Genomic DNA, 26,880 nt, shown 5'->3' with positions numbered 1-26,880 from the left:
TGGACACGTGTATTCTGATATGTGAGAACTAGTGAGGACAGTGGGGGTCAGTTGGTTCATTGTATTCTTGTGGAACATTGATGCATTGCTATGTGGAGCATTTCTATTGATTCATTTAATAAAGAGATAAATGTAAACCTGCACTTCCGAGTATCTGTATTGTGGTTGATGTTGTGTGCTGGTCAAGGATAGCACAAGTAAATAGACTCGGTAACATTTGGCACTGCGAGTAAATACACTCGGTAACATATATATATATATATATATATATATATATATATATATATATATATATATATATATATATCCCACCTAAATCAACCCACCTTCATACATTTTTTATATCCCTTCTCCGAGTGGGAATCAGAAAGGAATGACCAATTATTAAATTATTAGATTAGCAACTATGCACCCTACTGTTTTTAAAAGGCGACACTACACTTAGATCTATATCAGAAAATATTTGAAAACTATAAACACAAACATAATTTAACACTTGTTGAATAATGTTTTATTAACAGGATGTTCCTGTGGTGGACACAACTGTGGCTTGTCGTAGTTTTAGTGCATGGAGTTGTGGCCAAGTTCGGATTCGTAAAAGATCAGTCGATGGATGAAGTTTTTCCTGGCCCAGTATACCGACAAGACCCATCTTTACCTGAAGGACATATGCGTCCTCTGGGTAAGCACAATTTAACAAGTCAACGGTGTATCGAAACTGTTATAAAATTATTAGAAAAATTGGGGCAACAACTTTCAGACTAACTTCGATGTAAATTGGTAGAATATTTACAGGGGTCTTCCATATGTCGGATGAATCGTAACACGCATGCATGCATGCATGCATGCATGCATTCATTCATTCATACATACATACATACATACATACATACATACATACATACATACATACATACATACATACATACATACATACATACATACATACATACATACATACATACATACATACATACATACATACATACATACATACATACATACATACATACATACATACATACACACACACACACGCACGCACGCACGCACGCACGCACGCACGCACACACACACACACACACACATATACATACATACATACATACATACATACATACATACATACATACATACATACATACATACATACATACATACATACATACATACATACATACATACATACATACATGCATACATGCATACATGTGTACATACATGCGCAGGCAGACTAACATACAGACAGGCAGTCAGAGATAGATGAAATATATATTTATAATTTTTTTACAGGATGGCAGAGAAGACCAGATGGTCCGATAACAGAACAGCTAGAGGTTCCTGCAGCTAAGGAGTTTTACGAACAATATGTAAGAGCAAACTCGCCTGTCGTGTTTCGAAACGCGGTCAGTGATGCACCCGTGTTTACCACATGGCAAGAGGACAAATATTTAATAGAAAAGTACGTTGGTATATATTATCACGTTATAAAATCTAAAATTTTAATTTTTGTTACAGTTTTGCAAACACAGCTGTAAGCACCAACGAGAGTACCCGTCGCACACTGCTACGATCTGATAGGCTACACACAAACACACACGCTCACACACAAAATTAAATTCATAAACTCGTTACCAATCGGTATTTATTCGACCTGTAGCCTTTTCTAATTTCTCGATAGAGTAAGTATTGTAATCATGCAAATGATTTTAAAAATTCTGAACCCCCCCCCCAGCTTTTCCTATTTTTTATGAGCTTTTATTACACTCACTTCCTCTGTCGTCAGTCTGTCTGTCTGTCGAAACGCCGGAACGAAAATTCGGACACTTGTAACTGAAGACAATGCATTAAGACATTAAATTTGACTTAATTGGATGCCTAATTAATTTTTTATGAATTAATTTAAATTTGGACCGAATTAGTAGGCAGTTCTATCCACACGCGTCATCACGGCCGTGTTGGGCGTGCAGCGAGTGAGGGCTCTACGTCAAAAGCGAGTCATCACGAGTTGGGTCAGCAATCTAGTTCTTTACCATTAGACTACGCCATCCCATAATATTTTACTGAAACTTTAGCTATAAACTTGACAATGGTTTTTAGTCATGTAACAATTGTAAATAAAATATGTAAAGTACTGAAAAAAAATTCATTAAAAAAAAACGTTTTAATAACAAGCTTTTATGTAATATTGCACTAAAAAGTAGAAAATAAATTATACACTACTATTTAAATAACTATAAAGAAAAGCGTAGGTCACTTTAGTATCTATTAGGAAAAGAACCGCGCGATGGTTTTTAGTCGGGTCAGCAGTCTAGTTCTTTACTACTAGACAACGCCATCCCATAATATATGTATAGTAAAACTAATCATATTATTAAAGCAAAATTGTGTTTCAAAATGTGTATCATATATTTCTTGCTACACTATATTCTCTTAACATGAGTATAACTCGTTAATACTAAAAAGTATAAAAATAATAAATACATAAAAACGTTTATAATTACAAGGTTTTATAAATGCACTAAAAAGAAGAAAATTATACAATTTTTTATTAAATTTAAATTGTTTTTAAAAATATAATAAATCTGCGGTTATTTTATATATAAAAAATTACTTTCTTTAAATATATTAGTGCAGTACTATTTATATAACTATAATTAAAAGCGTGGGCCGCTATAATAATAAGTATTTAAACAAGCGGCCCACGCTTTTGATTATAGTGATACTAGCTGCATCCCGTGCTCGCCACGGTAAATCTTTTTTTAAATGTACCAACTTGGGAACAGAACAAAACTAAACACAACACAAATGAACGCAAAAAAAAAATCACAAACGAAAAAAAACCCACAACACTCATACCATAAAAACAATTTAAATGCAATCATCAAGGAATATTGCTCACAGTCTAGCCCGTAGCGCCAAATCGTGCCCTTTCCGAGCGCCGGCGGACGCGTCTGACTCCGTGAATAAGGCGTAGCGACCCTTTCCGGCGCCCGGGGACAAACTCAAACTTTCAATTTCCACCCCGCCCCCTCAAACTTTCGATTTGAACCCCCTCCCCCCCCCCCCCGCCCGCAAATTTTCAATAATTTGTATTTCCAGCCCATTTAGGCTCCCCCTAAGGTCGGCGCCCGGGAACAAATGCCCCCCCCCCTTGCTACGCCTCTGCTATAAAACCCCTAGCTTGTCCGGAAACCAAAAAATAAAATAATAATTAGTAAACAATACGTATAGTGTATAAAATAAATTAAAGGCATTATTTAGAATATCCGTGTTTTACCGACCATATTGCACTTTATAAATTCATGCATTTTTTTTCAGTACTTTTTAAAATTTACAATAAAGTTTCATGACTAAAACCATTGCGCACCTAATGAACGTGATGACTTAATATAATAATTCGAGAATAGTTGATTAAAAATTTTAATTAGTAAACAGTACATTCAGTGAATAAAATAAATAAAATATAGCCTTTTATCAATCAATCAATGCTAATTATAATATTCCAACAATAATGTACTCTTACACGTCTGCATAATTTGCATTCACATTTTGCTAATTATATTATTCCAACAATTATTCCGTCTTGCAGATTTTGCATTAACATTTTTAGCGCGAGTTCAATTTATTTTTAAATTACCTCCTTTGGCAAAATTACTAAACAGTTTAATTAGATTTTTCTACCCTACTGTTATTATGTTATGAAAATGTATCCATTTTTTCTAGGAATATAAACGAAAATAATATTTGACATTGATCCTTTTAATATGCTTTAGCAATGTGCGTGTATTTAATATTTTCTTTACGTTATGCAAAAAAGTAAAAACGGTGGCAATTATAAAATAGGTCTATGCCGTTATATAAACAAACCCTACTCTATTTCTTCTAATAAGACACTGCAGTGCACTGAAAAGCACAGTATGGTGCGATGCTTACTTTTATGGTTTCAAAATCTATAGCGATGACAGAAGGACTGACACACGCTCAGCCCGCTTATATTATAGATAAATAGTAGTGCATTAATGTATTTAAAGAATTTAATTTTAAGTTCTCTATTTTCGGTAAACGGAAGTGGTACTTCCTCTACTGCTGGCTTATTATTTATTATACAATCCAATAACTTGAGCACGGTTTAAGCTAGGTGAACGAAAATTCAAAGATAAGTGCGCAGGTTTATATAACTTTTTGAACTATTTCCACCGCCGGAGGAATTTCATTTTAGCGGGAACACGATAACTTGAGTGCTGTTTTATTTAGATAAATGAAATTTCGTATACAGAGTTTCTTCCAGGCATCTCATCCCCGAACGATATGAAATTTATATAGAAAATACATACTTTTAACAGTGTCCGCCCCCCGAAAAAAGTCTACCGCCCCAACGAAAATTTCAAGTGCCCCCCCCCCCCGGAGAAAAAAGTCTGGAAGAAACACTGTTCGTATATATTATATACTATATAAGTATAAAATCTTACATTAGGATTACTTTTAATTGTTGAGAGACCTCCGATACCCTAAAATACGGATTACTTGAGATTGTTCAGGTAAGTGGACGAAATTTCATACATAGTTATCTTTTTCACTCGTTTTATGTCAAATTTTGAGTGATTTTCTGTGAGGTTAAATAGTACTGTAAGCTATTTCCGTGGGCATCGAAGAAATTCACTACTAATTAAGTCCACTTTAGTGAGAGGTTTTAAATAATAATTAACTAGTGATCACGTGACGCGCGTTGCTACGAAATATTGTATAACACTCAACTTACATTTTGATTGAAATGTATAGTATAAATCCTTTTAAAATGAATATAGACTAGAATAAAACTCAATGTACATTTGTATTAAAACACATACACTCACCTGTTGAAGTAAAACCTTTTTTTTACAAGCTTTTATTTAACTCACTGTTTCGTTCTGTCTTCAGTCGTCAGTCTGTCGTCAGTCTAGAGCGAAATTACGAGCACTTCTAATTGACAGATACGGTTTCGTTTTTGGTACCAGAGTATCTTCCAGGCATCTCTTGCTCCCCCCCCCCTGAAGAAAGTCTACCCCTCCCCCCCCCATCCCAACGAAATGGAATTTTCATAGAAAATATATACTTTTAACAGTGTCCGCCGTCCGCCCCCTGGACATTTTAGTCCGCCCCCCCCCCTTCAAATTTCAAGTGCCTCCCCCGGAGAAAAATGTCTGGAAAAAACACTGGTTGGTACGTGGGTCAAGACATGAACGCAATGCAACATGACATTAAACTTGACTTAATTTGGTTGACAAATTAGTAGGCTGTCTCATCCAATTATTTTATCTTCCTAAATATTAGTAAAGGTATCCACTAGATACTAAATTGACCCACGGTTTTCTTTATAGTTATTTAAATAGTATTGTATAATTTATGTTCTACTTTTTGGTGCATTATTACATAAAAGATTGTTATTAAAACTTTTTATGATTTTTTTTTACTTTCTCGTCTACAAAGTATAGAAAAAGTATTGTAATTGTGCAAAAAAAAAGATTTTTGCAAATCTTGACGTTTTACAGCTCCCTGAGTCGGAAAAACATAGTTTTACATTCTTGACCGTATATCTGTTTGTGTGTGTGTATGTGTGTCTGTGAACACGATAACTTGAGTACCACTACAGCTAGGTTGATGAAATTTCATATACAAGTATTATATCAAATTTGTCGTTCTGTATCAACTTTTCGGCGATTTCCGGTAACTGGAAGTAGAATTTATTTGTAACGTACTAATAATATTCCGCAAGGTGATGAAGCTTGTGATTCAAACATTAAAACTTGTATTTTCATAGTGAAACCAACAATTAAGCAGTAAATGAGGGCCCCCGTCTGCAGCCCTCTCAGCCCCCCCCCTTAATCCGCTACGTTTATATATATATATATATATATATATATATATATATATATATATATATAATCGGGTGGAGCCAAATTGGAGCCCTGGGATAGGTCGCTGTATGGGTAGTACATGATCGCATCAACGTGAGATTTGTACGTTAGTTGTGTTTATGAATTCTAGTTCAGAGAGAGGTTAAGTGCATGTTAATGATGCGTGTACTTTGTATTGCTATAAGAGTCTGCTTTTGAAAATGTATTATAGTCAAAGTATGAAACATTTCTAAGCTGGTTAGTTTGGTGTTTTCATTTATTAACTGCTTTCTGCTGTAGGTGTTCATGGTAGGATATCTGTTACGTCATCGATTGTCGTTGTCTTATTCAAACATTTGAAATGTTTGTAACCACCATCTTAGACGAAACCATTATCTACTGTAATAATCTTAATATTAGTTAGTAATTTACTAATCTTTATACAAATGTAAATAAAAAGTTGACTCTTTGAATGCTTGATTTCAAAAGATACGGTAATCTGGATGTTGAAGTTCGCCATAGATCTGTGAGAAAAAGAGACAGAATTGAAACAACCGAGGAAATAATAAAATTTAAGAAGTTCCTATACGACTACATGTATGATGACTGTTACCTTGCAACTGCTATACCAACACCAATGATGCAAGAACTTCCGGTTTGTATCATTTTAAGAAAGAGACAAATTTACAGTATTGCTGTTTTTATAAGGCCCAGGGGTATAGCATGTTTCAACTTCATGGATCTTCTTGGTGTTAATGTGAACGTTTTCGCATGTCCTGTCCTATAATTTGCTGGTGCCAATTACAGCAAGGAGTAGAATGTAAAACAACCCACGCCCTATTAACTTGTGTACACCCATTTAATTTAATGTAATGTATATTGCAGTTTCCAAAATGTGTGAGATGTGGTACCATTGGAAAAAGTTTAATATCAGCACATCTTTGGATGTCTAGTGGCGGAACATCCAGCCTTATACATAGTCACGATAATCATTTGCTGTATTGTGTTTTGTTTGGTCGTCGAGATTTTATTCTCATTGATAGGAGCCATAAGAAATATGTGGATTTTGTTGAAGACGTAAGAAACATTTGTTTTTTTATGTACAATTAAGAAATATTTGTATTTTCCCGAACAAGTAAAATATATTTGCATTTTCATGTATACGCATGCACATATTTTTGTAATTTCTTTTACAAGTTAAAATGTTTCTGTGTTTTCTTGTAGACGTTAAAAATATTTGAGTTGTATTGAAGATAAGAAACATTTCAACACCCACTTTTCTCGATAACTGAGTATTATTAAATACTAGGCATGCTGCCCAGCTTCGCTTAGGCTTTCGAAAACATTGAGAATTTGAATGCTTAATTAATTCGCCTATATAAGGCGCCGGTCAGTCGAGGTCAGTTTTGACCCCCTCATCGTAGACTTTTCGGCCAACCGGCCCCCGTGTTCTGTCGCCCCAAGGCAAGATCCTGCCAAATTAGAAGCGCCTGCGGCGCCGGGAAGTGCCCTATCGGGCACCCGACAACTTAGCTTTATAGATCATCTAGATCTAGATCTAGATCTATATGATCTAGAATCTCTAGATCTAAATGATCTAGAATATCTAGATCTAGATCGATATCTAGATCTAGAATATCTAGATCTAGAATCCAAATAGATAAAATATTTTTTTTAAGTTTAGGCCGAGAAAATCGTATTGTATACATTTCATAGCGTACATAGCTCTAAATCATATTTGAATTAAATAGTTCATTTCTTTTTATTCTAAACTCGGAAGATGACGTCATCAGTTTCGTGCTCTTTTTTTAGTGTTAACATAAGCGACGTCTTTGTTAAATGCGTTCTTGTCCCAAGTTTAAACACTTTTCCGGTTGCATACTGTTTCTCTACATTCGAATACGCCTTTATTTTTTATTTTTCTTCTTTAAATAAAATTGTGGTTATACATTTAAAACATCTAACATATTATTTTCAACAAAAGTCCGTATAAAGTTCTCCATATATCGTTGCCGTTTCTGACGTGATGTCCGGCGAAAATATTTTGCGGACAGACAGAGAGAGAGAAGAGCGCACATGGCCTTTTATATATTAGGATGATCTCAGTTGCTGCCAAGATCTCCTAAAATAGGTCTGAAAATCTCGATGCTTATTTCCGTCAATGCTCGACAAAAACAGCAAAGGCTTTCTAGAAAGGAAAAAAAACCCACTGTACTTAAATCCTCTTACGGGTTAGGGAATTTAAGAGTGTTGCTATGTCAGAGGTAAAAGTAAAAAATGCTCACATAAATTATAAACGACGAAAGATGCTAATTTCCTTAATTCATTTTAAATTCTTAATCTTTGCTCTGATAAAATGATAACAATCATTATTATCATTATTTTCTTAAACTAACCCTAACTCTAGCCATATCGCCATGTATTAATGCCATTTGAATCAGAAACGTTATGGTTTTAAGCAGTGGCTTAGCGAGGTCGGGTGTCACCCGGTGCGGCACTTAGTTGTGTCACCCCCCAGAGGCGTAGCGACCCTTCCCGGGGATAAACTTTCAAATTTTCGATTTGCACTCCCCCTCGAACTTTCGATTTGCACCCGCACCCCCCTCAAACTTTCGATTTGCACCCCCCCCCTAAAGTTTTTCTCTATATATTTTGCTATTTTTTGCCTTGGTGTCACCCCCCTAAATGGTGTCACCCGGTGCGGTCCACACCCCCTCGTCCCCCCCTCGCTACGCCTCTTGTTTAAGTCAGTTTATGTAAAATCAACCTAACAGGAAGTTTAAAAAATTAGTATAAAAATGCAAAATATAAATTGCCGTTGATCGAAATAAGCACGTTGTCTATTTCGTCTACTATTGACCGAAATAAGCACTTTCCTGAAAGAAAGAATACTATCATCTAAATTAGATCTGATAAGATCTGATTCGGCCTAAATTAGATATGATATCAAGAGACCAGACAGAATATTGACTTTTTACTTGTAAAAAATGCATATGTATGGTGTAGTCCAATCCACTTAATTAATTACGCATTAGCTGTCTTCAAATGATAGGTATTTTCAGCTTTGGGAACATGGGAAATGCCTAATGCGAGGGAGCAGGTTATTCCCCCCCCCCCCTCCCATGTCAATCAATCTCTCTCATTTTCTACCCGGTGGTGTATGTTCCAGATGCGAGGCTCGTTTAAAATGGGATTAGTTCAATTTGACACCTTACTCATTCAATACAATTATCCTCAAATTACTCCAAAAGTTGTTGCATTTCTTTGATATTTTCAGTGTGTTTTTGCCGTTTTCGAACACATCTTCAATGTCTGGCACAAAAGCCAACGCACACATTATCCTTACCATCATGGCAAAATCTGCGTCAGCCGCGTATTTAGTCTGAAATCCATTGGGCATAACTTTTTGAATCCTACGAATATTAAGAACTTTATCCATGTTAAACTAGTAAAAAACTAAAATCTTGTTATATTTATTTTCAATCATAGAGAGAGAGAGCGAATAATATTGATGACTTGCAGTTATATACAGAGGCGTAGCGACCCCTCCCGGCGCCCGGGGACAAACTTTCGATTTGCACCCCCCTTCAAACTTTTGATTTGCACCCCCCCCCCCTCAAGATTTTGATTTGCACCCCCCCCTTCAAATTTTCGATTTGCACCCCCCCTCAAGCTTTCAATTTATTTTTCCAACCCATTTTGGCGCCCCCTAAGGTCGGCGCCCGGGGACATATGCCCCCCCCCCCTTCGCTACGCCTCTGGTTATATACCCGAGGCACGACGCTCGAATATACGAATAAATACCTCAAAAGACATCAAACGCAAACCCCTTAAGCAGCGGCAGCATATTTAGGGTGAAACAAATTTCACCTCGTTTTCCGCCAAGTCCACTGCCTATACATAGTGCTTACCAAAATTAAAATTATATGTACTTCAAAAGTTAAACCGATATAACAAAAAAAGACTATACAAACAGTGGCACCACATTTAAGATATACATTTACATCATTCGCTTGGAAAATCCACTCCTTCACACGCGTTTACCAACATTACCATACGTACTTTCAAAGAAAAATCAAGTCAAAAAACACACACACATGCAGCGACGTTTGAGGTACAGTTGTACCTCGACATACGAGATTTTGGAGATTCGAGTTGTCGAGCAAGCGAGCTAAAATTTCCCTTGACATAATTTGAGATCCGAGATTAGTCGGTTTAACAGTTCGTTGAAACGAAACAACCCGAAAAAGACAACGGATTGCGCGTCGGAGTTACATAATGACACAGAACTCGTTTCCAAAACATTCGGAAAAGGTGGAAAAATCAAACTTCCTGCCTCCTTGGACTAGTTTATTACAACGAACTTCTAGGAAAAATGGAGAGAGCGAGCAGAGTTTCTTCCAGGCATCTCTTCGGGGGGGCAAAGCGCCCCCCCCCCCGAAAATTTTTTACCGCCCCCCCCCCCGAACGAAATGAAATTTGTATAATTTATATAGAAAATATATACTTTTAACAGTGTCCGCCCCCCCGAAGAAAGTCTACTGCCCCCCCGAAAATTTCAAGTGCCCCCCCGGAAAAAAAAGTCTGGAAGAAACACTGAGAGCGAGTAAAACAAAGAGCGTAGAAAGCAAAGACCAACGAAAAGAAAAGCAGCGTAGAAAATACAAGTAAAAAACATAAAATAGTAGCATTTAGGTTGAATTATGTTCGGTGAAGTTTGAGTTTCATTGTTCAGGGATAAAGTGTAGCGTTAAGTGTCCGAGTAAGTAAATTGAAGTCCTCCAAAGTTGAATATTTAACACGAGCCGACCCGCGTCATATCATACGCCGCTACTTAGTTGTTGTTTTTTCTACTTTTCAGTTATTCATAATTTGTTAATTCGCCACTACCAACGCTGCCATTGAAAATATTTCTTTAAAACACTATAAGTAGATCGTTAAGGACGATAACCCCCCCTCCTTCCCCCCTCCGTTAAAGTAAACTCCACTTAGTTACCCCCCCCCCCCCCCTACGTTTAAAATCGTTTCAAACTAAATTATCTGCCCCTAATAGTCGTCACTAAACCCGGTTCTGTTTGTAAACATTTAGAGTGAACCACAGCTCACCAGACCATGTAGGGGTGGGGGTGGTAGGAAGCGCGTTTAATGCTTGTTTTCTAGCGTCTCCCAGAAGAGAATTATATATAGAGATTGTTTTATTTCCTCCGCCTACCTCCATCTTACAATTGGCATATACAATCCACCAGTATCTTTGTAAGCTCTAGTCGGCTGATTTTTAATGGAAATACGCTTTATAACGCCAGTTTATTTCTTTGCATTATCCTTTATTATGTTATTAAGCAAAATTTGTAATCTATAAATACACTTTTCTTATTTGAAAATTACACGAAACAAAAAAGGGGTGGCGTTTCAACTGCGAGCAATATGGCATATGAACAATGTTACAGAACAAATTAAATTCGTATTAAATACAATTCCACAATTCTTATCAATCGCATTCCCTTAAACTTATAAAGATCTTACGTTGACCGGGAGGGGGGGGGGTAATGTTCTATACCCCCCTTCCACCCCCCCCCCCCCCCACTAAGAAACGGTACAATGCGCTTTTATAATTTTTATTTCTTACATTGTTAAAATGACTGCAATTTTTCAGTATCCAGGGTCGCTGAGTGGTCATTCAAATATCAACACTTATAGGCTGAATATGTATGCCTTTAAAAATATAGGGCGTGTGCCTTGGATTTGGTCAACGCTATATCCTGGTGATTGTATTTTTGTGCCTGCAGGTTGGTACACGCATCAAATAAATACTACTTTGATAAAAAATAAATACAGCTCGAGTGACCTCCCTATATACTTCTTATACTTCTTTTCCATATATTTTTATTGTATTTTATACACTAACAGTAAAGGGGATGGTCAGGGGCAGATTGAGCTTAAGCAGCCCCCACCCCCCTCCCCCCACCGGCAGAAAAAAATTCTTATGGGCGGCGCCCGGAAGGGTGCGATTTTCGTCAATACACGGTTTGGCGTCCAGATTTCTAGAGCATTTTAGCACTTGGTATCCGTTAATTGGTGACGTGAATAGCGGATAAGCAGAGGCGTAGCAGTTGGGGCGGCCGACCTTAAACGGGCGCCAAAAAGGGATGTAAAAAGAAAAAAAAATAAGCTTATTCCGAGCTACATTACAGTCGATTTTTTATGAAAAGAGAAAGCTACTTCGTTCTACGAACGGCTTTCTACGTTGCTTTTGTGATACGGCAAAATACTATTAACGGTGACTGATGTGTGTGGTGGGGTCCTTTTTCGCTAACGTGAATAAATATATAATTATGAAGGGGGGGGGGCACAAAATTAATAGTTCGCCCCGGACGCCGAAATTGGTTGCAACTCCTCTGCGGATAAAGGGTTAAACTGCAACAGACGCTACCGTCCCGAGATCATTTGTCATATCCATGTATGTAAATGTATATATATATACACATACATATATATTAATACATATATATATATATATATATATATATATATATATATATATATATATATATATATATATATATATATATATATATATATATATATATACATATATACTTAAACTCCAAGAGTCAGTATTTTTAATTTAGTTTTTGTTGATGATTCCGCTTAATCAGAGTATTTGCACTATGCGTAGAAGGGTGAAATACGTATTTATGTAGATAATAATGTTCTTTTTCCCCAAATGTTGAACACAAATTAATTAATGTATTGATGTATTCATTTGTAGAAATACACCTTTAAACAGAATGGATTGTTATAGCCGCTCACTTAATAGAATCAGACGCGTCCTCCGGCGCCCCGGTACGATGCAATTTGGAGCCCCGGGCTCTACTGTGAGCACTAAGGTGCATACGTTCGTTTTAAACAGTGCGATAGACTATGGATAAGATGGGTTACTGTAGTCGTTCACTAAATTGAATCAGGCGCGTCAGCCGGCGTCCCGGCCGGTTGCTGTTTGAAGCCCCGGGCCTTCCCGTGAGCGCTTTGGCGCCTACTATGTTTTAAACATTGCGATAGACCAGGGGTTCCCAACCCCGTGCCCGCGGGCGCCATGGCGCCCGCCAAACGATTCGTATGTGCCCGCCTCTCACAATTCGACAGAGACATAATTTTTTTCATAAACATTATTGAAAGGTTGAAGGTGATGGAAATCGAAAGTTTGAGGGGGGGGGGGGGGGGCTGTGCAAATCGAAAGTTTGAGGGGGGGGGGTGCAATCGAAAGTTTGAGGGGGGGGGATGCAATCAAAAGTTTGAGGGGGGTGCAAATCGAAAGTTTTGTCCCCGGGTGACGGTAAGTGTCGCTACGCCTCTGGAAGGAGTTTGTCGATTTAAAATAGGTGGTGCCCGCCACCCTACCAATATTTTATAATGTGCTCTAGAGTAAAAAAAGGTTGGGAACCCCTGCGATAGACTATGGATAAGAAGGGTTACTATGATATATTTAACTAAATCGAATCCAGGGCGTCCACCAGCGCACCCACATGGTGCTATTTGGCGTGAGCGCTATGGCGACTACTTTCGTTTTAAACAGTATGTATATAGATATATAACCCTAAACCTAACTTTAACCTTACTACAACCAACCACAATCACAACCACAAACGAACATAGACATAAACCTTCTCCCCTCCTCGGAGTTCTTCGTTTAAAAAACAATCACATAAAAGCAAACACAATAATCACATCCCCTCTTCACAACCTCAACCATGAAATAAACGCCAACAAAACCAACTCTCACGACAACCACAAACATAACCCCACCCTGCACTTTTACGCCTAAAATAACCACATAAACAAAAACATAAACACAAACTCAAGCATTAATTCAAACCCTAACCCTCACTACAACCTCAAAAATAAACACAAACATACAAAAAACATAAACATAAGCATAAACCAACCCTCACTACAACCTCAACCACAAAAACCTACGCCTACACCTATTCCTAAACGTATACATATCATATACCTATATCTAAACCTTTTCCTAACCTATTCCTGAAATCCTTGAGCTATCCTCATCTGGATCTCTCTCAAAATCACGGGTAATTGATGGGGGGGGGGGGGGGTCCTACTGTAACTGATTAGGTGGGGATGTGTACAGGAAAGTAATAAAGTAATTAATGGAGTGGGGGTGGGAAATGACAGGGAGTAATTAACAGGTTGTTATTGTCAACCTTTTTACACGTTCCTATTCCCTTTCCCTTTCCTAATTTATAATTCTAGCAGCATTTTAATTTAATTATATCCTCAACCCCCGATTTTACTCTGCAGAATGATAAATAAAGACTAAAGAGGTGAATACAAAGAGTCTAAAAAATAAGAGACTAAATTATATATAAATAAGAGACTAAATTTTATATATATATATATATATATTATATATATATATATATATATATATATATATATATATAGGCTGTTATATTTCCAATTTATTAAGGTTATATTCATCACGTACGCTCACTGGGAAGAAGTCTATCACTCACTATTGAGTTTGCTACAATGGTTGACTTTGATGACACCGGATGTACACTAATTGAAGAAGACTTTGCCCCGCTATCCGATGCATCGTTCCTGCTAACTTTCAACAAAGGGATTCTGGTAATTAGGATTAAAAATCAAATTGACTTATAGTTTTAATAATCGACTTACAATACACGGAAGATAAAATGTTTAACTTTTTTACTTTCTCATATACGAAGTATAGAGGAAGTATTGTACACGAGTGGCGTAGCGAGGTCGGGTGTCACCCGGTGCGGCACTTAATGGTTTAACCCCCAGAGGTGTAGTGACCCTTCCCGGGGACAAATTTACGATTTGCACCCCCTCAAGTTTTCGATTTGCACCCCCCCCCCCCCCCTCTAAAACTTTCGATTTGCACCCCCCCTCAAGTTTTTCTCTCTATATATTTTCTATATATATATCTATATATTTTGCTATTTTTTGCCTTGGTGTCACCCCCCTAAGTGGTGTCACCCGGTGCGGTCCGCACCCCCCCCCCCCCCCGCCCCCCCCCCCCCTCGCTACGCCTCTGTTGTACACCTCCCTGATTCGGAAAAACATAGTTTTGCAATTCTGTTCGTATGTCTGTGTCTGTGTGTATGTATGCGGTGGCGTAGCCAGGATGGTCTCATGGGGGGGGGGGGGAAGGTGGTCAATTTTTTTCCATCATTTTATATATATATATATATATATATATATATATATATATATATATATACATACATATATATACATATATATATATATATATATATATATATATATATATATATATATATATATATATATATATATATATATATACTCTGTAGTACTCTGTAGTACTCTGAAGAAATAAGAAAAAACACACAATGTAGGCCGACAAAACAAAACAATTTATCACTCTAAAAGTAAACAAACACACAAAAAAATAAACATACAATAGAACTAAAAACAATGAACGCAGCACAATCTGTTTTGTAATCCTTTAAAAAACAAGTTAATAAAAAGTCTAGTGACAATTTAAGCGCAATTTCCTTATGTTATCCATAACTTTTTTAAAAAAAATTGTGACCGAACGAAAGGATATTTTTGAAAACTTTCTTCGGCAATATTGTTCTAAATTATGGCAGGAATCGATTGGTAAATGTTTCAAGTCGCTAAGTGGTCTGGTTGCCGAGATATGGGCCAAAAACTGCATTTTTTCGAGAAACCCGGGAATTTTTTTGGCCCACAATCATCCTCGGAACTTGCTTAACATATTTTGCTTTTGGAACTAGTCCTCGATATTGCGTCGTTGAGGAGGAGATATGACTTAAAGCTGCGGACACACATCCATCCATCCATCCATCCATCCAGAAATAACGAATTAATAATCGCAATTGTTAATTCGCTAAAAACAATATGACATAATTCAAAAAATATTAAGACAAGCGAACTAGGGGAAATAATCACTCTCGTAATATAAATGTGTATATTTCTACAAATTTAATTGTGAATGTCAAAACAGATCAATAATTACTTAAGTATGTAAAAACAGTAGCTGAACGCTATTCGTTTTTACAAAAATATGTTGTCGACAATCATAATGAAATATATTGTAATCATAAATGCTAAAATATTACAGCATAATGAATGTTTTTGAAACAGAGTTGGTATAAAAATAATGCTTTTCAAAAAATGTTAACAATACATCTAATAGCCTGAACATTCTGAATAATAGCCTACATTCAACTTTAATATTGGTCTTGCAGTTCAGATCATTCATTTTTCAATTTGCTACTGTTTTTGTGTTCTTTAAAGATGTATTTAACATAATGATACTGTATGGGTTGGATCACTGTACTGATCACACACCTCTTTAGTCTTTACTGGTATTTGCAAAAACAATATTTACAGTTTTGCCTGTTTCAAAAGCTATGATTCTGGCGGCATGGTATTTTGGTACCTCATTACGCGATTTCCTAAATGTACAGATCAGTTCGGGGTGGGTTGGGGGGGGGGGGGGTCAACTTCATTCACCACTGTCCGGTCACCTTTGGTCAATTATCCTCCCCAGCGAATACCTAGGTATGACATTAATGTCGCTCTACACAATTAAGGCCTGTCCCGTTTTAGGTGGTGAGGTGGAGGGGGGGGGGGGAGAAACCAACTCAGAGTAAACAGCGTCAGTCTTTAGATGAACGTTCTAAACATAATATACAATTATACATACATACTGATTCAAAAATGGATTGAAATAAGTAACCGTGGTATAATGCCAGTTACATGTTTTACAGAGGGTTCCATGGGGGGGAGGGGGTTGTAAACCCCCCAACAGCCCCACCCCTACCTACGCCACTGTATGTATCTGTATTTGTGTGTATGGCTGTATGTCTGTAAACACGTTAACTTGAGTACCGTTACAACTAGGTTGGTGAAATTTCTTTTGTAAGTATTATATCATGTTTGTATTTCTGTATCAACTTTTCAGCGATTTCTGATATCCGGAAGTGGAACTTAATCTACTTTTGATTATTTTTTAAATCCTATAACACGAGAACTGTTTCAGAGAGCCATACGACATAGCGAAATTTTTGCGGAGGGCTACACCGTTTAAAAAGACGTGCTGCATGTCAAAGTTGACCTGCTGCATGTCAAAGTTGACCTGCTGTATGTCAAAGTTGACATGATGTCTGTCAAAGTTGACATGATGTCTGTCAAAGTTGACCTGCTGTCTGTCAAAGTTGACATGATGTCTGTCAAAGTTGACCTGCTGTCTGTCAAAGTTGACATGATGTCTGTCAAAGTTGACCTGCTGTCTGTCAAAGTTGACCTGCTGTCTGTCAAAGTTGACCTGATGTCTGTCAAAGTTGACCGGCTGTCTGTCAAAGTTGACATGATGTCTGTCAAAGTTGACCTGATGTCTGTCAAAGTTGACATGATGTCTGTCAAAGTTGACATGCTGTCTGTCAAAGTTGACCTGCTGTCTGTCAAAGTTGACTCTTTTTATCACTTTGCCCAAGTTCGGCCACCTTCCCCCTGTTGTGTTAAATTACATCTTGATAATCTACTCCATATCCTCAAGCATTGATATGAATTGTCGATGGTTGAGTGCCTTTGCTCTGATTATGTTAACCACGCTTACAACAGGTTCTATCCCTTGCTTTAAGTCAAGTGCAGCTTTACAAAGGCTTTCCTAATGCAAAATGCAATGAACTGACAATACATCACTGTCTGCGTCTTGTGCTTGTAACTTTGTTTTTTTAAAGCTTAACTATACCCCTATGTATTCCAGTAAAACATCTGGCCCCATATGTTGTAATGCTTGCCATTCTATTCCATGACAAGCAACTTTTCTCAACACAATATACAGCACAGTCAAAGAAGTCAGTGGTTGTTGCGTGGTGTCGTTTCAGATTGTCCTCCTTAAATATGACAATCGTTTCATGACACAGTTAACACACTGTTATCTTGCCAGGATTACCAAAGAAATATTTGTGTACCCATTCTTCATTAAACACACGGGACTCATCACCAATGTTTTGCTTTTTCGGAGGATACATGGCTTGACTTAATTTGGTCGCGGACATGAAGGAAATCTCAGTTCAAGGCAGGGTTTTCTGAATGGCTGGCGGGCCACACAAAAAAACAACTCTGTGGCGGGCCGCATGTGGCCCGCGGGCCGCACTTTGACAATCCCTGCTCTGCTCTATTTCTGATTTCTCAACACACACAAAAAACGCATATGAATTTATAATGTACTGGTACTTCGCACGATTATACACATATTGTTTGCCGTTCAGTTGGTGCACAATTCTTTTTCTCTACGAGATTCTATTCTATTATAAAAAGTTTAAGTAATTAAAGAAGGATTAAAATTCATGTCTACATCAAGAGTTGCCGTCCCCGTAATGTTATATAAAAATATTCGAATAAAGTTTAGGGGAGATCATTCCCGCTTTATTAAACATTGTATTTAAATTTTCTTTGAAATATATTTGAAAATCTTTTAAAAACTATTTTAGATTTTTCAATACCAATAACAATATCAATACAGATAGCAATGACAGTAACAGCAACAACAATAACGAAAACAGCAAAAACAACATTAGTAATAATACCAACATAAACACTAAGCATAGCAATAACCACAATCATAAACAAAAACATAAACCTATACAGATCATTATCACTATACCTATCTCTATACATATCCCTAATCATGTCCCGATCCCAATCTCGTTCCCGATCCCAACCATGATACCTATCCCTATGTCTCTCTTTAACCTGCGAAAATGCGTATAGCCCTAATATTGATAAAACTATAACCATAACCATAAACATAACCCTATGCCGATATATTTCACTATATACTCATCCATATCCCTAATAAGATCACGATCATGATACCCTATCCCTATCTTAAATCTATTCAATTTCCTTATCATTTTCCCTGTCTCTTTTCCTGTCCCATTTTATTTTCCCCATTGCTATCCCTATTCAAATACCTGTACCTGTTCAACACTAAACTCTGTTAATTGAAAATTTAATAACAATTATTCAATTCCAATCTAAACTAAGTATCTTTCTAACAGTAATTAAATCTTAACCATAATACTGGTATAATACTAAAACGATGCTAACCTTAAAACTTGAAGAAAACGTTAAGGAATAGTAACATTAACCCAGTTTAATTAATCAATTTGACCGTATCTTTTGAAAGATCTATTCATAAAATATTAATAAAACTAAAACAACCACATATAAAAATCAGTGAAGAGAAAAAAAGGCAGTATTATTATTAGGCTTTTAAAATTTTAAAATAATATGAAAACTCTTAGATCTATTTATATTTTAGCAAAGTTTAAATTCTAAGAATATCTAATTTTTAAAAAATCTTCAGTCCTATTTTTATTTCTGAAGGAAGAGTACCAAAATAATAAATACTGATAGTATTTATAGCGCAGCGGTTCTTAATTTGTATCGAAGCCCATGAGGCAGTCTCAGTGGTTCGGCGGAGGTCAATGCACACAAATGACTATTTGCGGTTGGATTTTATGAGTGAAGACGACATTAGCACTGCACGATATGGTATTAAAGTGGACTTGTGCGAGATAACGCGTATCCATATCGTGAAATTACTGTATTGCTGTACTTGACGTAACGACACATATATGTCACGAATCGTCTCAACGCCACCTACACAAGCGCGTTGATCGTGTATACAAGTGCTGTGACCAACATACTTTTTTTCAGCGGCGTCACGAGGCGGGGACGGGGGGTGCGGACCGCACCAGGTGACACCATTTAGGGGGGAGGGGGGGTAACAACAAGACATAAAAATGCAAAATATATAAAACAAATATGCTTTTTGCAAGTGCAATGAATGATTAATTAGAGTTAAAAAGTATTTCAAACCATAGACCATTGGTTAAACAATCATAAACCAGCTGTGTTGAGGCGCAAATGTCACCGGGGAAAAAGCTGCTTAAATTAAGGTTATCCGAAATTCCTCTATTCAACGACAGAAGAGACGACACGAGGAAAGTAATCTTGGCTCAAGTAATTGTAGACAATGTAGATCTAATTTCAAACCAGGCAAATTTCAGCTTTCATTTTCAAGAGACCACAGATATTTTCAATCTACGCCTGTTTGCTGTATTCGTGTGCTTTGTGAGAAAACGTCTTCAAAGTCAAGAATATTTCGTGTGGTATGATTTCTGCAGTTGGTTTGAACGGAGTTCCAGTCACGCTGAGAAGAAAACCAGGTTTTGGTGAGCTAGTGCAAGCAGATTCATGACACATCATTTTTTACGAAGCATGTTCTTCTACGCATGGGTAGGCAACAAAAAAGCTTGCCTCCAAAACTGGCAGGTTTTACATATTGTAGTGGAATGTCTAAACTATGTACGAGATAGAGATCTGAAGCACCGCAATTGCATTGAGCTGTGTAATAAAATGGAATCTTTATTCAGGCTACTTCTGTACCATTCTTACGTTCGGTGGTTATCCCGGGGACAAGTGCTGAATCGTGTTTTTTGCCTCGCGTGTGGAATTAGCCCTGCTTTTGCAACAGCATCCATACTGTCATATAGATTGCTTCAAAAAAAATTAATAATGTATATATATATATATATATATATATATATATATATATATATATATATATATATATATATATATATATATATATATATATATATATATATATATATATATATATATATATAAAATTATAACACTGTCTGCGTGTCTCTCTGTCTTTTGTGCAATACTACACATTTCATCATATCGCTATAAAACTTTGGGAAGTTGTTGAGAATACTCCGGAGGAGGTTTCTGTTTTAATTTCGCAAGGGCGGCGCCTCGGTCGGGAGGGTGCTGTTTTCTCTATATACGGTATATAAAAAATAAAGGTCGGATGCGCTTCATCCGAGTGCCATGAAACTTTAAGAGTTGATGGGAATACTCCCAAGCAGGGGCGTAGCGGGGGGGGGGGGGGGGGGGGGGGGGATGCGGACCACACCGGGTGACACCATTTAGGGGGGTGCTGCCAAGGCAAAAAATAGCAAAATATATAGAGAAAAACTTGACGGGGGTGCAAATCGAAAGTTTGAGGGGGGGGGGGGGTGCAAATCGAAAACTTGAGAGGGGTGCAAATCGAAAGTTTGAGGGGGGGGATGCAAATCGAAAACTTGAAAGTTTGTCTCCGGGAAGGTTCGCTACGCCTCTGGGGGTGACACCATTAAGTGCCGCACCGGGTGACACCCGACCTCGCTACGCCACTGCTCCCAAGAAGGTTTCTGCGGGGGAAAAATTTTTTTTTTATGGGCGGCGCCCGGGAAGGTTTTGCGCCCAGTGTTCCAGGGCGGCTATCTAGGCACTTGGTATCCGCTAATTGGGAGTCCTGCATAGCGGGTAAGAAGTAGTACTATATTCGGCGTTAAAAACTTATCAGGCGCAGCTACTGGCGCCCCGGCTATTGCGTGATGCGAAGCGTCCATGGCTTCACTGTGAGCACTTCGACGCCTACATTCGTTTTTAGCGCAATTTCCATTCTGGAGAATTTTGTTTATTTACTCGTCATTTCTGGGAACGGATGGATGAATGAATGTATGGATGAATGTGTGTCCGCAGCTTTAAGTCGTATCTCCTCCTCAACGAAGCAATATCGAGGACCAGTTCCAAAAGCAATTATGTTAAGCAAGTTACGAGGATGAACATAGGCCACAAAAATTCCGGGTTTCTTTCATGGATTTCCCGGAAAAGCCAAAAAACCTCGAAAAAATGCAGTTTTTGGCCCATATCTCGGCAACCAGACCACTTAGCGACTTGAAACATGTACCAATCGATTCCTGCCATAATTTAGAACACTATTGCCGAAGAAAGTTTTCAAAAATATCCTTTCGTTCGGTCACAAAATTTTTTATTGAATTAATTAAAATTCGGACCGAATTAGTAGGCATTTTTATCCAACCACACGTTCAATAGCTGCGCCATCACGTTCAATGGCTGCGTCATCACGTTCAGTAGCTAGGCGCGCAATGGTTTTTAGTCATGTAACTCTATCTATATATATATAATTCTCTTCTGGGATCAGTTAGAAAACAAGCTGCAAGCGCGCCTTTGCAGTCCCCTCTCTTCCTCTCTATCACTATCACTACCACCCCCACCCCACCCCCACATGATCTGGTGAGCGGTGTTCACTCTGTTTACATTTTACAATCATAGAGACGGGTTTGGTGACGGCTATTAGGGGCAGATAATTGAGTTTGAAACGATTTTAAACTTAGAGGAGGTAACTAAGAGGGGGCTGCTTTCACGTGGGGGGGGGGGGGGGGGGAGGGGGGTTAAGTGTTTTTAAGCAAATATTTTCAGTGGCAGCATTGATACTGTCGAATTCACAAATTATAAATTACTGAAAAGTAGAAAAAAAACAACTAAATAGCGGCGTATGATACGCAGCGGGTCGGCTCGTTGTAAATAAAACATGTATTTTAACCAATGGTTTTACTAACCCTGCTCTTGATTTACGCTACGACAGAGCTATTTTTAGATAACATAAGGAAATTGCGCTAAAATTGTCACTAGACTTTTTAATTACCTTGTTTATAACGAAGACACGATGGGAAACAATTATAGTCGTTCATTAAATTGAATCAGGCGCGTTCGCCGAAGCCCCGGCAGGGTGCAATTTGGTCCCCCTGGTTATATGAGTTTCGAGGGTAGTTTGTAGCAGGCGCTAATTTTGTTCAGGCCAGCCTTTTAGTTCTATCTTTGGAACAGTCTCTGTTACGATTTGTTACATTGTTGGATTATAAGTTTGTTAGAATAAGTGATATACAATAGCAAATTATCAGAAACGTTTATTATACACATTGGTATACGAAATGGGCATTTCATTGACTGGTTGATTGTACAGGGAAACAAGCTAGAGGAAACAAAATGGGATCCAACGGACACAATATTTGCTGCATTTTGCAACGTCTTGCTATTCACAGATGCGCGCTTCTTTCTTGCAGAACAAAGAAGCAGTATTAACCGGTTTAATGATAGTGCGGACGATAAAACTATTAAGGGGGAGGGGAGGGGTTCGCTGAATCAGTGGCGTAGCTACCGTAAAGCTAGCGTAAACAAGGCATAGGGGCCCAAGGCAAATAGGGACCTTTTTTTTTTTAAATGTTTTAAAACTTTTACATTTGAATTTTAATATTTGTATTATAAAATGGTTTTAAAAAGAAAACGGAAATCCAGTTTCTTTTCTACTGTAAAAGTAATCAAAATTTCCAAAAAAGGCCCCTAGACTTTCTTACTAGGGGGGGGGGGGGTGTACAGGGCGCATCGGTATTAATAACTCTTTAAGTATAGGAATTGTTTGTTGCACTGTCGGGCAAGCCGTTGAGAGAATTAGCCTATCAATAAACTTGAACATTAACTCTTTGTGAGATTGGCATCCGGCACCCGCAACTGTACTCGCATCTCTAAAAACTCTCTACCCCACCGCCACCCCCCCCCCCTCAACTCTCTGTCCTCACCGAAATTCCTTCCATCCATGATTACAATCGAGCCATTTTTTATTTTTTTTGTTAACTGCCGTGGACAGTTTTTTCACAACAAGCTACGTCGAAAATGTGTGAATGTATTTCTGCTAGTTTTAACCTTAATCACAATTTGTTTCTTGATCTAATTTATCTCTAATCAATATGCAGCTACCTAAAGATTTTTGTTTGTCTGTCTCCTTGTTCTTTATGCATCAATACAAAAATTATCCAATCGCCAAGAAACATTGGGAATTTTTTTTATAATAATTCAGACAAACCTCTACTGACTTTGAAATTTCCTACCACAACCCCACAAATAAGAAGCAGTGCCTCCTCTCTCGAAGAGAAGCCAGAAAGAAACTCTGACTCCTGTAAAGTTATCTTCCATTATATCTTTTTTTTATTTCGTTTGGAGAGCGGCTCTTTGACAGTAAGGCGGTTCGGTTTGCCACCCAGAGTTTCTCAGCGGCTTTCTTAGCACCCGGGGTCAGTTAATTGAGTGTCCTGCACAAGGGGTCAGGGGTACTGCTTAATTTAATTCAACGGTCAAACTGCACAGGTGCATCAACCAGTGCCACGGGCTCCGCCCGTGAGCACTACGGCGCTTGTTTTAATGAGTGCCATGCTTGTTTTAATGAGTGCCATGCCCTAGGGATACGGAGGGCTACTATAATCAATTGCTAAAGAAAATAATGGATGTCCTCCAGCATTATACGATTAGGCCAAATAGGCGCCCCTCCATTATTATAATGTTATGAAGCAAGTTCTAGATATGCCCTTTAGGTCAATAACTTGGCCATCCTAAGTATCGAACATACAAAGGCAGCTAAAATGGACTTCAAGGAACATACAATGCATTTCTTCCTAATAGAAAGAAAAATCTAAATAAATCATAAGCAACTTTAAAAAAAAAAATGTGTATTTGGTTAGTGACGTCAAAAATTTCGCTACCACCCGGTGCGTTTAATGAGTGTCACCCCCACCCCGTCTAACAAATTTGGATTTCCGGTGGAGTGTTACCCCCTTCTCCTTAATATTTTATTATTTTAACTGAATAGAAAATAGTTCTGACAGTAAATTTTACAAGTTTTGGTTATGGTGTCACGCCTAAATTGTGAGGCCCCTGCCCTGTGTTAGGTTACTTAAATGTTACAGGCTTACAGTTACATAAAAGTGATATAAAATCAAAGGTATTTTACGTTACGGGGTACTACATAATAATGCCGTATAAATACACAATTAGGACGTATAAAATACACATTTACAGATTGACGTAGGGGCCCAAAAATAATTTTTGCATTGGGGCCCGAAAATCCAAGCTACGCCACTGCGGTGAATGGTCATATGAAACTATTGGGGTCCGGTACCTCCAAAAAGAATAAGAACCACTGCTTTAAAGGGTAGTTTGTAGAACAATCAAACTTATTTGGTCCACTTTTGTTCCTGAATTTAGAACAATTTCGAAACTAGCATATTATAGTTTTAAATTATCAGTTAGAATGAACAAAGTAACAAAACATTTGGCATGTTCTACCATTTTTACCTCTTTTAGTAGGTATAGTGGCCTTAACTATATAAAAATTGCAGCATTAGGACTTGTTATGAAACCAGCAATAAAAAATAATCTATTCGGTACACTATACAAATTTCTAGTAAACTAATTTCTTATATTGACTTGACTTAGTCCTCATTGCTCCTTACGGAACATAGGGCCTCCACCATTTCCTTCCATTTCTTCCGATCCCTGGCTATTAATTTTGCCGCTTCCCAAGACATCCCTGTTTGCTTCAGTTCTTCGGGAAGACTCCGCCTCCTTGTCTCTCTTGGGCGCTTCTGGGTACGAATAGCACGCCGGTACGATTGATCCACCGCTACCCAACAATATTATGGATTCACATGTAATAACGGAACTTACTGCATGATTTGAGATGGCAAGTTGAGCACGGAGATGGAAAATACAATAATCTATAACGCTCGCTTAATTCATGGCGAAGCCGCGCATTTCTGAACTTGTGTGTCTGAAAGGCAACAGCAGAAGTCACACTGATTAGCAGTAGATATTCAAGCCTCGCTTTTACACAGGAAGCTAGTGATCTAAATCAAGCGCAGCTAAATGCAAAACTTTGTATACGTCTGCTTAATATACAATATTTTATATATTTCAGAGATTGAGTAAAACTCCTGTGTCGGCTGAAGATGTGAGGCATCTCCTCGTGTTGTTGATGGGAAAAGAAGGCATCTTGACTATCAACAAATTTGAGAAGTTCTACAATAGAGTAATAGCCCATGTAAGAGTTTGCTTATTAATTAAGTAAATACTAGTAGCATATACTTGACGTTGCCTCGGCTATGGCAAATATATTGTACTAGCCGTCCGTATCCGTTACACGTGAATTATAGGCCTATATGTTTCAATGTTACACTTGTTTGAGAAAAATATTTTATAAAATAGTTATTAGTCAAAACGCAATGTGCTTTACTACACATTGAACGATATTAGTGACAAAGCAAAGAAATAATTAAACAGCCAAGAATCCGACACATTTAAAATAACAAAGGCTACCAATACCTATTAGAAAAACCAAATTAGTCAACACAAAAAGCATATTAAATGCACAAACTGATTAAGAGACAAATGATTCCGTTAAAAATCCGACTGTTCAATGGTATTTACGTGTATTAAAGTAATTTGTATTACTTTTGGTCGAGAAAATTGTATATATTCACTAGCTGCATCCCGTGCTCCGCCACAGTAAAAAAATTTTAAATGTACCAACTTTGCAGAACAAAACAAACAAAAACACAACACAAACACAAACAAAACACAACCACAACACAACCACAACACAACCACAACACAACCACAACACACCCACAACACAACCACAACACAACCACAACACAACCACAACACAACCACAACACACCCACAACACAACCACAACACAACCACAACAATAGAATCACCACCGAACAACACGCTTTTCCTAGGCGCCCGCGCCCAGAGAGAGCCTTTCCAGCATTCTCTATACTATAATTCTAAATTTTCACCATCTGTTAACACCGAAAAACAAAAACAAAAAATAGTGATTTTAAGAGATCATAGTCTAATTAGAAAATAATGTAAATAATCTTAACATTTTTCTATTTTACTTATGAACCTTAACATATAATAATCAATGTGGTAGTAATAAAAAAAAATAACTTAAATTATTGAGAGTGAGTTGAATATTAAAAACACGTTTTCCCCGGCGTCTGCGCACAGAGAGAGCCTTTCCACTTTTTCTCAAAAAGTCTAATTTCAACATCTGTTTTCATAACACCGAAAAACAAAAGCAAACAGATAGTCTTTCTTCTTCTTCTTCGTTCTTAATTATAAGTGTTGAAGGGGATCGAGAATTATCTGCCAGTGGGTTTGAACTCGAGACTTTATTCGAATTTATCAACCATGAGCT

At 37.6% G+C, this 26,880-nt stretch overlaps 1 protein-coding gene across 1 annotated transcript in view; it reads left to right on the top strand.

The window, feature by feature from the left end:
- The window catches only part of LOC131940532 (uncharacterized), a 31,543-nt gene continuing 4,663 nt past the window's right edge, over positions 1-26,880 (top strand). The window contains exons 1-8 of the mRNA XM_059299197.1: positions 1-21; positions 522-682; positions 1,294-1,462; positions 6,366-6,531; positions 6,762-6,953; positions 11,530-11,662; positions 14,362-14,522; positions 25,591-25,713. Of these exons, the coding sequence (XP_059155180.1) occupies positions 20-21; positions 522-682; positions 1,294-1,462; positions 6,366-6,531; positions 6,762-6,953; positions 11,530-11,662; positions 14,362-14,522; positions 25,591-25,713 (1,107 nt within the window). The 5' untranslated portion in view covers positions 1-19. The remainder of the gene's footprint in view (positions 22-521; positions 683-1,293; positions 1,463-6,365; positions 6,532-6,761; positions 6,954-11,529; positions 11,663-14,361; positions 14,523-25,590; positions 25,714-26,880) is intronic.

This window comes from Physella acuta, unplaced genomic scaffold (genome assembly GCF_028476545.2).
Source record: "Physella acuta isolate Inbredline_101_S28 unplaced genomic scaffold, ASM2847654v3 ptg000022l, whole genome shotgun sequence".
NCBI lineage: Eukaryota > Metazoa > Mollusca > Gastropoda > Physidae > Physella > Physella acuta.
Note: the sequence above shows the minus strand (reverse complement) of the source record. Positions and strands in the feature narration are given on the sequence as shown.